Here is an 18,689-nt window from a genome sequence, read left to right on the forward strand (position 1 = left end):
CTACCAACACAGTCCACACGATTAAACCTTACCCCCCCCCCCCCTTCCCACGTGGCATGACATTTCACACAGACACTGAATCATCGACACTCTGTGGGGGCAGCAAGACATGAAGAAATCAGAAAAAAGCTTGTCGCGGTACGTACGTCTCTCACCTTCCCTGCACAGCAGCACCCGCACATGATGTCATTCGCCGATGTGACGTCAGCAACACGTCACCAAACAACACGTCACTGCCGGTTTCACGCTTCCTTCACTCTCTGCAACACAACCAAAGAAAATAATTATGTCCTGGATTGAGTGATCAACTGATCCGTTAATTCCTGGGACATGATTTGATGTAACAGCAAAATTAATATTCAGCCATGCAGCGTGACGGGTTCAACGCCCGAGTGGTTAAAAGCATTCCGCTTTCTGAGGGTCCTTGGTTTGCATCAGGGTCAGGGCGCCTGGTAAGGGTGGAGAATTTTCCGATCTCCCAGGTCAACAGATTTGCAGGCCTGGTAGTGCCTGACCCACCTTTGTGTGTGCGCGAATGCAGATCAAATACACACATTAAACATCCCGTCCGGAAATCAATGCCAGCATTCGGTGGGTTATGGAAACGAGACCATACCAAGCATGTAGGCATACATCTCTGATCAACGGAGTATGGATGCCTAGGTGGAAGTGTGTGGGGACGGGGTGGGGGTGAAGACGGCCACACACGTGAAAGCCCAGTCGTGCATGTACGAGTGAACGTGGAAGTTTCAACTCACGAATGAAGAAGACGAAATAAGGTGCCTCACATTCTGATCAGTCGTAATCAGTGTGTAATGTGAAACATGATGCACAGTGCCTTACCCATATATAAAACTGTAGTAGAAAATAACGTTCTTGAACTACACACAAATCGCATCAAATTATATCCGAACGGTTTTTAATTCAAGTCGGTCACAAGAAAATATAATGTATGTTCGCAAGATTAGAGAGAGAGAGAGAGAGAGAGAGAGAGAGAGATGGCTGAAATAAATAAAGAAAGATATCATGGGAAAAGTGAAAGTTAATGTAAATGGCTTATTCCGCAGGCCATGGTCCTCATGAGTGAGTCAGTGCACAAACTCAATGACAGCGCATTCAAAATGCAAAACGAAAAACGAAATTCCAGCGACCAGGCACTGGAAATACGAAAGTTAAGATGTCATAATGTCTCGAAGTTTGTATTGAATTGCATTCCATTACGTTGTATTGTATTGTATTGCATTGTTTTTTCATGCATTGTATTACTTTTGTCACAACAGATTTATCTGTGTGAAATCCGGACTTCTTTCCCAGGGGAAAGCACGCTGCCAAGGTACAGTGCCATCCAAAGTTTGTTTTCTTTTCCTATCTGCAAGTCCATTTGTTTTACTATGAACGAGGATATTTCACAGAATTTTGCAAAGGGACAAACACTTTTGTTGACGAAAGTCATTTTACGTTCGCTGAGTGCATGCTGTACACGTGACCTCGGTTTATCGTCTTATTCGAAAGACTGAATGTTTTTACAAGATAAACACAAATGGATTACACACTTCTTTATGTCTGGCCACGGTGGGTGAAATCGTTCGACTTACAGAGATGTAGAGAGAGTGAGTGAGTGAGTGATTGAGTGAGTGAGTGAGTGAGAGAGAAAGAAGAAGAAGGAGGAGGAGGAGGAAGAAGACGACGACGGCGAAGAAGAAGAAGAAGAAGAAGAAGAAAGCGACGACAAAGAAAAAGAAGGACGAGGAAAAGGAGAAGAGAAGACAGGAGAGGGAAAAGGAAGGAAGTGAAAGAGGAGTTGACTTCGACGACAAAGGAGGAGGAAGAGAAGGGAAGAGAGAGGGAGGAACAGGAGGAGACGAAGTAAAAGATCGAAACACAAGACGGCTTGAAAAGAAGCATTAATTTGTTGTTCTTTCGCAACTGCTCACAAGTCGGCACGGAGAACTGGCACGGCATCGGCCTGTGTTAGTTAAAAAGCCACCACTACATGGAGACCCTTCGGTGGCAAGAGAGGCTCACAAAGATAAACACTGTTGTCAAGTGTGTCACACTTTATCAGCACCAACGCTCGCTGCCAGACACGAAATTTCCTCTTGCTCCCCCCACCCCCTCCCCCTTTCCCTCTTCCTCAAGTGAATAATATAGTTATACGGGGTCAGGTCAAGTTCCGTAGAGGTGAGTGACCTATTATGTAGTTAGTTCACAAACAGACCTTTTCTTCTTCTTCTGCAGACATTCAAATGTTCTGAAATTCCACAGATTGTTGAACACTAAAAGTAAATTTCGCCTCATGATAGCTCCTTTGAAGGTAGTAATGAATTTCTTTCTTTGTTTTGGTGAGTTTTGAAAGGGCCTACAGGTCACAGTTTCCAATTAAAATTTCTGCATAAGATCGCATCGCTGGATTTTTTGTTTTGTTCATGTCTAATTTGGTGTTTTGTCATTTTTTGATATCGAAAATTTGTTTCACATCTTTTCATGTACCTAAAATATCATTGTTGTCGGGTCTTGTTTCAGCTCTTCTTTTGTCAGCTAGGGCTGCAACTCGCACGTTCACGTCTCCCGTGTCAACCAGTGAGTTCTGACGCTGTGATGATCGTTTTGCCACCATCGGCTACGTAGGCAGCTATATTCTAAGTTCAGGGGTGGTTGGGGTGGTGCTGGTGTTAGCTGGGTATGCTCGTGTTTCCATAACCCACCCAACTCAGACATCGGTCAGCTGACCTTGAACGCGTGTATTAATTTGATCTCATGCATATACATGTACACGATGGGAATCGAAACATAAGCAAGTCTTGAAATATGCTGAGATGGGAGACCGAAAAACAACCTACAACAACAGCAGCAGCAACAACAAAACTCCTAACTGTTCTGACCCTTGACTCACCATGGCCTGATACCGGGATCGAACCCAGGACTCTCAGACTAAAGTCCAACGCTTTAATCAACCACTCGGCTGTCGCGCCCGTCATCCAGTTTGCCTTTAAAGCCCAGCTAACCACCAGAGCCACATCAGGTCTGTGAACACGTCACGAAACAACCCCCCCCCCCCCCAACTCCCCCGCCCCCCCACACATCCTACAAAACAAAACAACAAAAATAATTCTGATTTAACTTGACCAAAAACAACAACTAAATTCGATTTCACCTAACGAGGGGAAAAGTCAGAAGAGAAAGAAAATTGTGCACAGTTACATGAAAGCAGCTGCGAAGCCCTGAATAAATGCTTCTAACATTGGCTGTTCCGACGCATTTATTGACATGGGATAAAAAAGACAAAAAGAAGAAGAAGGAGAAAAGGGAAAAAAATAAGAAGAAAAAAAGAAGAAGAAGAAAAATGAAGAAGAAAAAGACAAAAAAGCTGAAGACAGACAGACATGCATCTGAAAAAGCGTCATTCGACAAGAGAGCACAGCAAAGATATATAAAAATGGATATAACATATCTCTGTCTGTCTGTCTGTCTCTAATAATAGTTTTATTCTCTCTCTCTCTCTCTCTCTCTCTCTCTCTCTCTCTCTCTCTCTGTGTATATATATATATATATATATATATATATATATATTTATACACACAATCATACAAAGGAAAGAAATAGAAAAAACAACAACATGGCCTCATCATTTTCTGGGTGACAAAGAAAAAGAGATGTAGAAAAAACAAACAACAAAAACAAAACAAAAAAACCCGCGAAATGATCAAGTCCAGAGAGAGACAAAAATATCAGAACTGGTTGTGGAACAAATAAGGGTGAATGGATCGGGAAGGCAGACAATGACGATGGAAAAGACGAGGACAGAGCAGAACCCCTCCACCCCCCAACAAAAACAATGGGAAACAGAAAAAATGAGAAATTATTCCAGCACACACTTTTTTTCCCCCAAAAAAGGTTAGGATATTATCATTATTATTCTTATACCCATGGGAGGTTGGATTTATGTTTCAATGCTTCAAGAAGAAAATATAGTTAAAAAAACAAAAACAAAAAACCCCCACACAAAACAACAACAAAAACAACAAGAACAAACAAACAAACGAAAGGAAATACAGTTAAAACATTCAAACAAATAGACAACAACCAGTTCAGTATCAGTATCAGTAATTCAAGGAGGCGTCACTACGTTCGGACAAATCCATGTACGCTACACCACATCTGCAAAGCATAATAATGCCTGACCAGCAGAGTAACCCAACGCGCTTGGTCAGGCCTTAAGACAAAAGACAAACAGAAGAACATCATTGAATTAATGAATAAATAACTAAAAAAACAAACAAAAAAAAACCCAACCCAAGAAACAAAAATCATTGAATTAATGAATATATAATCAAACAACAACAACAAAGGTAATAATAATAAATAAATACAATGTTTGATCAGGCATGTAGTCCCCAGTGTCCATGAATGTGGCTGAATGGTGAAGCGCCAGACAAGGATTTTTTTTTTTACCCCTCCCACCCTCTACTAGACCTTCAGTTGTGATGCGGGTGCTAGTCTTTCGGATGAGACAATAAACCGAGGTCCCATGTGAAAGAAGCCAGCGGCAACAAAAGGTTTGTTTGTCTAGCAAATTCTGCAGTAAATGCACTTTCAAACACAGCTGTAAACAGAAGAGAAATACATGGGTGGCGCTGTACTGTGGCGGCACGCTCTCCCGAAGGTCACACTGACAAATTAACATATCTTAACAAAAAGTAATTAAACAAAAATCTTTCAAACAGCATGCACTATCATAAACCCACGCCACACACAAACTATTCAAGACAAAACAGAGGACACCATGCTGATTCCTTGTAAGATCACGTTTCCGAATTTAGTCTTACATATATAAAAACATGGACCTGTTCTCCTGAGTCTTGTCTGCAGTGTTGGTGCAATTTGTACGTGAATTTTGATCCCTGTTTTACTTATGATTTGTCAAGTTTAGAAAGTCAGTTTTGTGAAAACAAGTAGTAAATTCTTATTAAGTATATCATCGATTAACAGAAACAAAGAATCTATTCATTTATTAAGACTATCCCTGTATTGTTCAATGGGCGTGTAAATACACGCCTTCAGATAGCAAATGTGCCTTTAGGCAATCAATCAAAAGAACTATCATTTGACATACCATATGGCAACTACATATTGTGAAAGCACTTAGTCAAAGCAAATCAAAGCAAAACAAAGCAACACACACACACACACACACCAAAACTGAATGATATTTAGCATCTCTCATTTGATGAGTTTGATCTCTAGATTGTGTCACACATATTAAAAAAAAGAAGTAAAAACAAACACGGCCCCCCCCCCCTCCCCCCGACCTTTCCGCTTCTTCACGAAAAACGACTTCCCCATAGATTGAGGTGGAAACTTGAAAACGAAACAAAGCAGCATGGTATGTCCCAGGTGAGGTGCACCCAGCCCAGTATTCATGCGTGGTACAACAGCTGCCCAGCCACGTTATGCATGACTCAAACACTGGTCTGTCAGTGGATATGGGCTGTTTCTTTTTGAAACTGTTCATCTCGCCGTGGATGATGTTACACTGCTTCGACGGTGTTACAGAACCAAATATGGCGGGTTTTTTTCGTTCATTTTTATTCATTTATTTATCTATTTATGGGCTTATCTATCTATCTACTTATCTATCTATTTATTTTCACCTGAGGGCTTCGTGCAATCAGCTCATCAACGTGTGTAACTTTTCTTTCTTTCTCCCACCCCCCTTTTTTTTAACGATTAAGATGGAGAGAAATCGTTTCCATTAGAAACTTTGCGAACCCTCTTTGGTTTACAAAACATAAGACACTGAACATCTGGATTCAAAATGTGCCCGTTCTTGCTCTTGGTTTTAATGATCACAACCAAGTGTCACATTCAACAGAACATCTACCCCCCCCCACCCCCGCCCCCATGCCCCCTACTCCCACCCCTCACCCACGTACGTGCGAGATTTAATGGCGCGAGAGAGACCTTTCGAACTCGAAGATACTCGGCGCGTCTGTTGTTGATTCGCTCGGGCTTGTAGACTACACGTTACTGGGAGGCACGGTCGGTGCGACAATAAACAATAGCGGCCTGTCATAGTTCGTGCGCTGCTCCAGTGGTTGCAGATCGCCCGTGAGATCCTGAACGCTTCCCGTGAGTGCCAGACCTGCAGACACTCAGAGGGAATGGAGAGGGGATAAGAATATAAAGGGAACAGTTAAGTGGCTGTCTGAATGCCTACCTACCAGCAGCTTCAAAATATCGCATCTGAGGGTTCCTTCTTTTTTTTTTTTTTTTTTTTTTTTTAAATCTGTGGTTGTATTTTCATAGTTTATACACATACACAAACACAAGTGTCCCCTACACTTCCCACGCTGATACAGCCAGCCCTCCCCCTCCCCCCACACACAGAGACCGAATTGACGTTTCGTCTTACTTCATCCCCACCCTCACCCCCATCTCTACCGTTTCTTCTGCTGGCTGCAAGTGTCTCTGACTCAAGCTAAGCATGCGGTGTATGTGTGTGTATGGGGGGGGCGATGTAGGAGGTAAAAGAGAAGAGAGAAAGAGAGAGAGAGAGAGAGGGAGGGAGGGAGGGAGAGGGAGAGAGAGAGAGAGAGTTAGAAAGAGAGAGAGAGCGAGAGAGAGTATATGCGATTGTGTGCATAAATGTGTGTGTGCATGCGTACGTGCGCACGCAAGCGTATGTGCGTGTATATGCACGCGCGCACACACAAACAAACGCTATTCCTTCTCTTCTTTAAACGATTAATCGGCAGCTCGTCTCTTTTCTCCTCATATTGACCATCCTGCCCTCCTCGCCTTGTTGTAGACGACTCGATGTGTGTGGATCAATTCAGCGTCCGCCAGGACAGCCATAGATAACAGTCCCTCGTTTCTCATCACACAGGCGCAAATCTTCAGGTGTGGATCGGATGCGAGTCTTTCGGACTAGAGACGACATACCCTCCCCTCCGCCCCCGCCCTTCTCTCTGGCATGCAAGTAAACCCAGTGTGATAAAGAACCCCCCAAAAAAACGACTGACGACGAAAAAAGCCCTGCAATAGCTTGACGAAAAACAGCCCCACAAAATAGAAGCACACACACAACACACACGAAGTGTGAGGAAATAATGTTGCACTGTTACGCGGCGACGGATCGCATTGTATTGTTTGTATTGTACTGCACTGTGCTGTGTTGTGGTGGTGGTGTGTTGTCTCTATTGTCTTGGAGTGTGCACACCAGGCAGCAACGTTCCTTCTCCTCCACCCACCAGATGTAACGATCCTAACATTTACTGAGCGCACTCGCTCAACGATCCATCTCCACGTAATTGTTCAGATCTTTGGCGTGCTCACGATAGCACTCCGAGGAAAGAATTGATTGTCTCTATGTAGGTAACATCCACACAAACTCCGAAGGAAAGGGCGTTTCTTCACTGCAGTGCTGTGCAGCACAGCACAACACGTCGCAAAACAACACTGTGCAATATAATACAATACATTACAATACAATACAAACAGTACAACACAGTAAAGTACGATACAACAGACAATGCGACAGTACGGTGCAACTCACCACACGCAAGGCAACACATTAATTCTAACAATGTACAATTACAATACAAATAACACGGTAAAATACAGTACAACACAACACAATATAGTAAAGGCTACAATAAAACACAACACAGTGCAGTACAACATAATAATCATAGAATACAACACAAAACAGTGCAGTACAACATAATTACAATACAAACAGCACAACACAGTACAATACAACTACACTACAAACAAAACAACACAGTAATATACAATACAACACAACGACACAATACAACATACTATAGTGCAGTACAATTACACTACAATAACAATACAATATAGAAAATACAACACATCAAAATACCGTGCAATACAATATTAAAAAATCCCACAGTACCAAATGCTGTGCAATAAATTCAATTACTAAACAACACAATGCAATCGGCCAACACAAACAACACAACACAGTAAAAAAACAACAACCCAACAACAGTATTGTACAAAACAATGCGATACAATATAAAAAAAACCAATACATCAGCAGATTACAGTACAACACAACACAACACAAAGGCAAAGAAAACTGGGACTGTGTTTCTCTTACTCTTCGCAAACACATCGCGAGAAAAGAAAAGAAAAGAGAAGAAAAGAAAGAAACGGCATATCTTGCACAGTGTGTTCGCGTCATTCTCTACCCCCACCACCGCCCCCACTCCCCCCCCGACCCCCCGCCCCTCTCCCCCATCCCCAGCTGTCAGGCTCCATCTCCCAGTCTTTTTCAACCGGCTTTCACTTACATCATTTCACATTACTGCTTCCCCACAGCAAGTCAGCTGCTGAACCCCTGACTGCTAAAGTGACTGTTGCTGCTACTGTTGTTGATAACAGTACTATTGTTGCTGCTACTGTTGATACCAATACTATTGCTGGTGCTATTGTTGATATCAATACTATTGCTGCTGTTACTGTTGTTGATACAAATACTATCGCTGGTGCTATTGTTGTTGATATCAATACTATTGCTGCTGTTACTGTTGTTGATACCAATAGTATTGCTGGTGCTATTGCTGTTGATATCAATAATATTGCTGCTGTTACTGTTGTTGATACAAATACTATCGCTGATGCTATTGTTGTTCATATCAATACTATTGCTGGTGCTATTGTTGTTGATATCAATACTATTGCTGGTGCTATTGTTGTTGATACCAATACTATTGCTGGTGCTATTGTTGTTGATACCAATACTATTGCTGGTGCTATTGTTGTTGATATCAATACTATTGCTGGTGCTATTGTTGTTGATATCAATACTATTGCTGGTGCTATTGTTGATATCAATACTATTGCTGGTGCTATTGTTGTTGATACCAATACTATTGCTGGTGCTATTGTTGATATCAATACTATTGCTGGTGCTATTGTTGTTGATACCAATACTATTGCTGGTGCTATTGTTGTTGATATCAATACTATTGCTGGTGCTATTGTTGTTGATATCAATACTATTGCTGGTGCTATTGTTGTTGATAACAGTACTATTGTTGCTGCTACTGTTGTTGATACCAGTACTATTGTTGCTGCTACTGTTGTTGGTAACAGTACTATTGTTGCTAACAGTACTATTGTTGCTGCTACTGTTGTTGATATCAATACTATTGCTGGTGCTATTGTTGATATCAATACTATTGCTGGTGCTATTGTTGTTGATACCAATACTATTGCTGGTGCTATTGTTGATATCAATACTATTGCTGGTGCTATTGTTGTTGATATCAATACTATTGCTGCTGTTACTGTTGTTGATAACAGTACTATTGTTGCTGCTACTGTTGTTGATAACAGTACTATTGTTGCTGCTACTGTTGTTGATAACAGTACTGTTGCTGCTGATACTGTTGTTGATACCAGTACTATTGTTGCTGCTACTGTTGTTGATAACAGTACTGTTGCTGCTGTTACTGTTGTTGATATCAATACTATTGCTGGTGCTATTGTTGATACCAATACTATTGCTCGTGCTATTGTTGTTGATATCAATACTATTGCTGGTGCTATTGTTGTTGATACCAATACTATTGCTGGTGCTATTGTTGATATCAATACTATTGCTGGTGCTATTGTTGTTGATACCAATACTATTGCTGGTGCTATTGTTGTTGATATCAATACTATTGCTGGCGCTATTGTTGTTGATACCAATACTATTGCTGGTGCTATTGTTGTTGATACCAATACTATTGCTGGTGCTATTGTTGTTGATATCAATACTATTGCTGGTGCTATTGTTGTTGATATCAATACTATTGCTGGTGCTATTGTTGATATCAATACTATTGCTGCTGTTACTGTTGTTGATAACAGTACTATTGTTGCTGCTACTGTTGTTGATACCAATACTATTGCTGCTGTTAGTGTTGTTGATACCAGTACTATTGCTGCTGTTAGTTTTGTTGATACTAATACTATTGTTCTTCTTCTTGATTGTTGAGGGCCCACAATCATATAAATTGGTTATTCTGGCACCTATTGTTGCTGTAACTGCTGTTGATATCAATACTACTGTTGCTATTACTGTTGTTGATACCAATACTATTGTTGCTGTAACTGTTGTTGATACCAATACTATTGTTGCTGCTACTGTTGTTGATACCAATACTATTGTTGCTGTTTCTGTTGTTGATAGCAATGCTATTGCTGCTACTACTACTAACACTGCTGCTACGATCGATACTACTCTTCTGCTACGATAAACATAGTGATACCAGTACCACTCCAAATCAGCAAATAGGAATGTGACAGAAATCTAAGCCCAGTTTACACACAGATTCTCTCTCTCTCTCTCTAATACACACAAACAGCCACATACCCCCACCCCCGTCACCCCTTCTCCGTAACAGCTTTCAGGTCTCCTCATTGTCGCATGCCATAAACGCTCGCCATCACAATTAATTGTATCGATGACAACTCTCTATGACTTATTGAATGTAATCTTAATATCAGCCAGCCATGCGAAACTAGACTTCTGTTTCACATCATCGCTCCAAACGCTCCCATCTATAATTATGTAATATACAATACATCTATATTTTGGTGCCTACGAGACTAACACAAAGCTAGCAATTTCTTCGTACTGTGTATAAAACACACACAAGCAAACGTGCACACAAACACACACACACACACACACACTCATCACCAGGCATTCAAACACTCAAGCTGGCGCATCAGTCCAAACGGTGCAATCAATAGGCCATATCAACCCTAGGCAACAGATTAGCGTCCCAGCTGTGGCCACTCACCAAACTCCAAGTGGAGGGACGAGGCAAGATGAGCTCAGTGATGACCCCCCCCCCCGGTTCCCCCCATACACACACCAGCCTTTGATGCTATGGGATAAACACCCCGGTCCCCCCCCTCCCCCCCCACACACCAACCTTTGATGCTATGGGGTAAACGGGTGTCTTTCCGATTCGCCCACTGCCGAATCGCTTGTCACCACATTGGTGATCCCGATTTTCCTATTCCCATTTCACCAATGTACTCGGTGTGTGTGTGTGTGTGTGTGTGTGTGTGTGTGTGTGTGTGTGTGTGTGTGTGTGTGTGTGTGTATGTTTGGATTGCATTGCATTACGTCCGTTAGGAAGTGATTTCCATGAATACATCACACACATTTCTTTCTGTTAAAAGACCTACTGAGAATTATGAGAATTAAACAGGTCATTGTATCTGTACACATGCATGTTTTAGCATTCGTCTGCAGATGGAGAGTGAGAGAGACAGAGCCAGCCAGACAGACAGAATGCGAATGCGAATGTTTTATTCATAATAGGCCATAGCCCCTCATGAAGGGGGTGGTGTGAAAACATTGAATCAATCGTACATCACATTTAACACTGAATTCAACAAACAGAATTACAATAAAGACAGACAGACAGACAGACAGACAGACAGAGAGAGAGAGAGAGAGAGAGAGAGAGAGAGAGAGAGAGAGCGTGTGTGTGACAGACAGATATATAGACAGAGAGAAAGAGAGACAGAGAGAGAGAGACAGAGAGAGAGAGAGAGAGAGAGAGAGAGAGAGAGAGAGAGAGAGAGAGAGACAGACAGACAGACCGACAGACAGGGACAGAGATAGCTGCTGAGATAAATCACCAGGATCTGCTGACATCAGTCTGGGATATATCGGTCCTCAGAGCTCAGATAAATGACCAGGATCTGTTGATGTCTGGGATATATCGGTCCTCAGAGCTCAGATAAACGACCAGGATCTGTTGACATCAGTCTGGGATATATCGGTCCTCAGAGCTCAGATAAACGACCAGGATCTGTTGACATCAGTCTGGGATATATCGGTCCTCAGAGCTCAGATAAACGACCAGGATCTGCTGACATCAGTCTGGGATAGAAAACTACCTTGGCATATCCACGTAACTGGGTCCAACAGCCCTGCTAAAGCAGTCCTCCAACGATCTGGTTCTCTACGTCACGACCCCCCACCCCTTGTCCCCACAATCAAGATCAGTGCTATGTTCTTCCTCTGTGTCATTCCTCTTCTGGTTTCTGTCACCTTCTTCCCTCCTCCCTCCTCCTGTCCCCCTTTCACATTCCTACACCGTTCCTCGCCACTCCAGCAACGTTCTGGGTCACCCCGTCACATCCACCCAGCACAGCACCTCCCCCCTCGCCCCACCCCCGCCACAAACACCCCCACCCATCCCCCACTCTTCAGATTAGTGCAATGTTCTTCCTTCATGTGTCGTTCCCCTCCGGGGCCTGTCACCTTTCTTCACGGTCCAGTGGAGCGGTGTCCTGGTGGTAATGCGCCCGCCAAGGATGCCGAAGTACACGGGTTCGATTCCCACATTACCAACCAGGAATTTCTTTTCACTCCCCCTCCCACTCCTCCGCTAGACTGAGTAGATGGTCTGGGTGCTAGCCATTCGGACGAGTCGATAAACCCAGGTCCCGTGTGTGCGGCATGCATGCACATAGCGCACGTAAACGAACACACGGCAAAAAATGTGGCCGTGCCTGAAGCTCTGAAGAATAATAAGAATCAACTTTGATAGTAATATCAATACACATACATGCAGAAAAAAACAGGTGGCGCTGCACTGTGGCGACGAGCTCTACCCGGGAAGAGCAGCTCGAATGTCAACTTGAGAATTCTGTGTACCCCCCAAAAAAACCCACACACATACACACACACACATAACAACAACAACAAAGCAAAACAACACGACAAAATATAAGCCCATTTCCCGCTGGACTTCACACAAGTGTTCTTCACCGCCCTGTCCTGACCCTGCGTCTTGTTCCACTGCCCTCATAACCCATCACCTCACCTCCCTGTCTCTCCCCTGCCCCCACTGACTTATACCCTTCCCCCCTCCTCTCTCACCCTGTCCATCATCTGATTAGTGCAACTATCCTTCACACCGCCACCTACCTCCCGCCGTCTCCCTTTGTCCACACCTAGAACTCTCTCCTCTCTCACCTCTCTCACCCTCCTCCACACACCTCTCTCTTCTAACATCTCTCTCTCTCTCACGTTCCTTCTCACCTCTCCTTCTCTCTCGCCCCCTTCTGCATACAGCTCTTTCTCTCTTCTCACATCTCTCTCACCCTCATCCTCCACACACATCTCTCTCTTACTTGTTTCTCACTCCCATCACTACGCACCTATCTTTCTCTCTTCTCATTTCTCTCTCATCCCCATCCCTACACACCTCTTTTTCTCACCTCTCACTCCTATCCATACACCTCTCTTTCTTCTCACTCGTCTCTCCCACCCCCTCCTCCACACTCCTCTCTCTAATCACTCCTCTCTCTCTCTATCTCACACACAGCTTAAACCTCGTGAAAACCACCATTACATGGTCAAGAGACACCACGCCACACTCCCTTCACTGTGTCTTCTAATCTGCAGCCGTCCTTACTCTTTCCACCACCCCCTCCCCAACACTGACACACTTCTCCTTTCGTCAACGTCTCTTAGTAAAGAAAACATCGCAACATACTTCACCATCCCACTACTACCCCTCCATGTCGATCTGTCACCACCCACTACCTCAGTGAAGGGTTCTCTCTCTTGGCTTCTGCCGTCCGATGACCGCTTATTTCATTCACTTGGTTCACAGCCCAACCGTGTTATAACACGTTTAAAATGGGAACAATGCGCATGAAAAACCAAGATAAAAATCTGGACCCAATTCTTGTTGAAAAACTAATAGAAAAAACACAAATAAAAATTATTACTAAAACAAACAAACAACAACAACAAAATAGCCACAACCAAGTAAGTCAGATCAGCTTAAAAAAAATACTGAAACAAACAAACAACCCCCCCCCAAAAAAAAACAAAAACAACAACAACAAAAAAACCAACCCCCAAAACAACAACAAAACCCACGTCGGGGAAACATTCCAGAATAGCGTCCTCATTGAGTGTGTCCGTAAAATACCTATGTCTGATGTTATGTACATGTATCCTAGCACTCTATCGTCAGATGACACCACAAGGTCTTTGATATAAAGCTTTTAATATCATTACTAACAATCCACTGTATTTTTAGAATGGCCTTCTGTCACAACTGATTTCTATCATTTTTTTTTTTTTCATTTTCCCGTCCATAGTTTTTCTAGCCTTCTATCTACATGTAATCGCAAGTAGTGTCTGTCTTCCCTTTGAGAGTTCACATTGCGTGTGATAGCCGGTTGGGTGGGAAAGTCTTTTGACTTGAGTCTGCAGAAGATTTAGCGCTGGACAAAGTCATTCATCATTTATTCATTCATTCATTTACCGATTCATTCATTTGTCTTACTCCTCACCCTCCTACTACTACTGCTACTATTTACACCAGTTCCGAACTACTACTACTCCTCGTGAAAACACGACAGTCTGTCAACGCGTCACCACTTCGTCCGCTGTGTGTCGTTGTGTCATCCTACTACAAACCGCTCCTGTTTTAAGTGGAGACTCCAACAAACGTCAAACACACACACACACACCGTCACCAACACACAACTATGCAGTGCATTCTTCCCCGCCGCCACGTTAATGTGAGGCGCTGTGGTAGAATCAGGCGTTGGAGTTGTGATCCAGTGATCGGTGTTCACAGCCCCGTTTCTGCATAGTGCTGTGTCCCTTGGAAAGGCATCACTCCACCCACGTGTGAATGGCAACCTCATTTCGGATGGGGAAGGTTAAAAAAAAAAAAAAAAAAAAAAAAAAAACGGAAGGAGAAAACTGGGCCCCGCCTTCCAATGCCGAGCCCTGGACATAGTGAAAATGAATTCACTGCCTCGGTGGCCACCAAAAAAAAAAAAAAAAAAAAAAAAAAAGCTGTAAAGACGATGGGACGTTTAACCTTTTTGACGTCGTCTTGATATTAGTGAAACAGTACTAGAAAGTACTGACTACGGAATCGTCCCTCATGTCTCCTCTACGCCCATCCCGGGCAGGAGAATGAATGGAATGGAATGGACTAGAAAGTATCAATAAATGGACATGCCCCACTCCGACCCCCCCTCTCCCCACTCCACACACACACACACGTATTTTCCCGTCAGATAACAACAGAAAGTTCTCCGCCGTTCTCAGGACTCAGTTAATTAAACTCAACAGCTCATCTTTCAGAGCTAAATATTCCACCCATCCACCATCATCAGCCGTCTCTCTTTGTACTGTACTGTATTGTATTGTATTGTATTACATCGTATTGTATTGCATTGTATTGAATTCTATTGTATTGCCTCGTATTGTATTGCACTGTATTGAATTGTATTGCATTGCATCGTAGTGTATTAGATTGTATTGAACTATATTGTATTACATCGTATTGTATTGCATTGTATTGAATTGTGTTATATTACATCGTTTTGTATTGCATTGTATTGAATTGTATTGCACTCTGTCACAACTGATTTCTATATATGAATTTCGGACTGCTCTCCCCATGAAAAATGCATGTCACCACACTGCAGCAACCACAATTTTCCTCCTCCTTTTCTGTCTGCAACAGTATACATCGTCTTTCCACGACCCACTTTGCAGGTTAGGTTAGGTTAGGTTAGGTCGACACAGGGAGCCAGCCCTAGAACCATCGCTGGGCTGATGTCACGTTTTCGCCATCAAACTGGCTCACGGGCACAGAATTGTTTCTGCTGTCTTATTGACTCCGGGTGGCGGCCGCTCTGCCGTCTGGTGAGACGCTTGCTATATTTATCTGCCGTACGCTCGCTGTCTCTTGGCTGCCGTTTTCAAAACGAAAAAAAGGACACAGAGGGAACTTTCAATTTATGTCCGTTCCTTTACAGTTTGTTTGACATTCTAACGCGTGTGTTTTTTTTGGGTTTTTTTTCCATTCTTTATGATTTTGTCAAGTTACTTGTGTAGAACATATCCTTTGAAAGGCGAGAAGTGGATGCTACCAAAAAAGAAACAAATAAAAAAACATAAGAAACACACATACACATACACACACAAGCAGATCAGCGCTTATTTAACTTCCTTGAAAAAAAAACAAAAAAACATGAAAAAGATCCCCTCCCTCTCTCTCTCTCTCTAGTAAAGAGGACGAAAAAGAAGATGAAGGAGAAGACGACGGCGTCAAAGAAGAAGAAGAAGAACAACAACAGTAACAAGACGACGATGACGACGACGACGAAGAAGAAGAAGGAGAAGAAGAAGAAGAAGAAACAAAGACAGTCAACAATAGCAACTCAAACCCCCAGTACAAGCAAATACATGACCAGTCTCCTTCCAGAAGAGAAACAAGAAACCAATCCCATTACCTGAAATAGCACACATTTGACGCAGACACATGATCCAATAATATCAGACAGCGACAAACAGAGAACAACCATCCCATCAGCATTGGAAACATCACCACCACCACCACCACCAAGAAACACCTCACCCCGCCACCCAATCAGCACTAACATGTTATCCAATAATGCCAACCACTGACTAACATGAAACGTCCTTTTCAGCATGCAACACAAATACACACACTTCACGCACACTATCCACACACACACACATGCACCCACAAACAAAGCAACAACAATAACACACACACCACAAACATGTTGTCCAATAACCCCAAGAGACGCCGGCGCAAGCATACTCCGATCACGGCAACACAAGAAGTAAACCAAGACAAGAACATCACAAACAGTTCATCTAACAGACGTACAACGACCATTCTTTTAGGAAAGCTGCCAGCAATAATCACCACTAGCAAAACAATCACCACAACCAGTCTCCAGTAATTCCACCAGTGGCGATGCAGTAAACACCCTTTCATCAAACCAAGCCAGCAATAGATTGTTCAGAAAAAGCCACTCACAATTATCACTAAACATCAGCCGCTAATGCCCACAAACCAGCATAATGCGTTCCTTTCAGCAAGACAACAACAACAAAACCAATAACACGCCCACAATATGAACAGAACATCCAATAATTACCCGAAACGTGGCAGAGAACATAATCGCTAATTCCACTGAAACGACCACACAAATATGACTACTATCAACTAATTACCAGAGACGAACATAAAACATCATCCACCTTTCAGCAAACCACCACCTTCCACCACCACCATAAAAAATACAACACCAAATAAAAATCACCACAAAACATAGCATCCAATAATTACCAGAGATGACGCCAAGAACAGCGTGGCTTCATCAACATGGGAAAGCCGCTGGGTAGACAGAAGACCGAAGAAAACACTGTCGGCAATCCCACGTCGAAACGAGCCAGTGAGTAATGAAAAAACAGAACAACAACATCACACACACACACACACACGAATAAAAACACTGCTGCTGGCAGAATCCGTCAGTCCCGTCTCTTGACTTCTGGCAACGTTGAAAACAGCGCCGTCACACTTGTGCCGGCAGTGTCTCTGACACGGGTCAAACTTAGTGAGCCAGCGAACTGAACTCCCAGTCACATTCCTGTCCCCAAGGCCTTGACAACAGTCACTGCTTCAGGCCAATAAATAGGTCACGTCTGCACTGCCTGCCTGGTCATCATCACTACCCATTCACCTCACGGCTCTTATAATCAATCAGCACAGAGCAAAAAAACGAAAACACCGCAAAGTCTCTACCGACTATCTTCAATCAGCAACCAAACTGAAGAAGAAATCTCACAGTTGCTCCAAAGACAAAACCTGTACCAAAAACACACTAACGGAAATCGTTGCAGTAAAGACTCCGGTCAACATCGCCAATAAATAATGAACACTAATTCGAAACTGAAAGTCAAACAGTAACTAGTTGAGAAGTAGCAAAAATTTAATGTGTGTCAAGAAATCAAACTTGTGGCTTTGAATATGAAAAAAACAAACACACAAACAAACAACAACAACAACAAAACTTATGGCTTTGACTGAAGAAAGAAACTTAAGACCTCAGTGAAGCACTTTCCGGGTAGTTCCAACAAAACACTCAGGTTGTCACGAGTTGAGGGGAAGAAAACAGCCTGTCAACGGAAAGGAAGCGATGGAGGAAGCAGCAGAACACCCACTGATTCCCCGGTCTCCACACATCTCAAGGGACTGCACAAATCTGAAGTGACGATGGAAACATAAGAATGGTTCCACAACTGAACACCGTACCGTGATGCAGACGAACATTCATACACCGCCACTTTCGAACAGTTCTCTCTCTGTGTCTCTCTCTCTCTCCAAGCAAACCGTGGCATCAAAATGATAAGTGCAACAAATTTCAGTTCGTGCAGAACTAGTTGTTCGGAACAAATATCACGTTGCTTTCTACATACACGTGCTCGATATCCGTGCTTGCCAGCGAAGCGAACGGATTTCAAGCAAAGCGTGTGTGCACAGAGATCATCACCATCACCACCACCACTGCCACCAGAGGAGCAGACTGCTGCTGCAGCAAAGACACGGCATCAATGGGGAACGCCTCTTTCTTCTTCTTCCACACTGCCGACTCGGTGTCCGTCACACAGGCACCACCACCGACAACCACCACACACACACACACACGCACGCGCGCCCTACACCCGACCGCATCCGCGCACACACACAGTGTAGCTAGCACGTGCTTGCAGCACGCGCATCAGCTCTTAAAACGGTGCTTTCTCCGTCTGTCTCTCGATGGGGTCGTGTGCTTGCTCGCTT

At 43.3% G+C, this 18,689-nt stretch overlaps 1 protein-coding gene across 5 annotated transcripts in view; it reads right to left on the minus strand.

The window, feature by feature from the left end:
* Window positions 1-18,432, minus strand: part of LOC143280570 (choline transporter-like protein 1) — a 138,431-nt gene extending 119,999 nt beyond the window's left edge. For 2 of the 5 annotated variants that reach the window (XM_076585268.1, XM_076585263.1), the window contains exons 1-2: window positions 17,193-18,432; window positions 147-260 (exon numbers count right to left, since the gene is read on the minus strand). In XM_076585268.1, the coding sequence (XP_076441383.1) occupies window positions 147-182 (36 nt within the window). In that variant the 5' untranslated portion in view covers window positions 183-260; window positions 17,193-18,432. The remainder of the gene's footprint in view (window positions 1-146; window positions 261-17,192) is intronic. The other 3 variants (XM_076585267.1, XM_076585264.1, XM_076585266.1) reach the window with 3 other exon arrangements.
* Between the last annotated feature and the right edge of the window lie 257 nt (window positions 18,433-18,689).

This window comes from Babylonia areolata, chromosome 3 (assembly GCF_041734735.1).
Source record: "Babylonia areolata isolate BAREFJ2019XMU chromosome 3, ASM4173473v1, whole genome shotgun sequence".
Classification (NCBI taxonomy): Eukaryota; Metazoa; Mollusca; class Gastropoda; order Neogastropoda; family Buccinidae; genus Babylonia; species Babylonia areolata.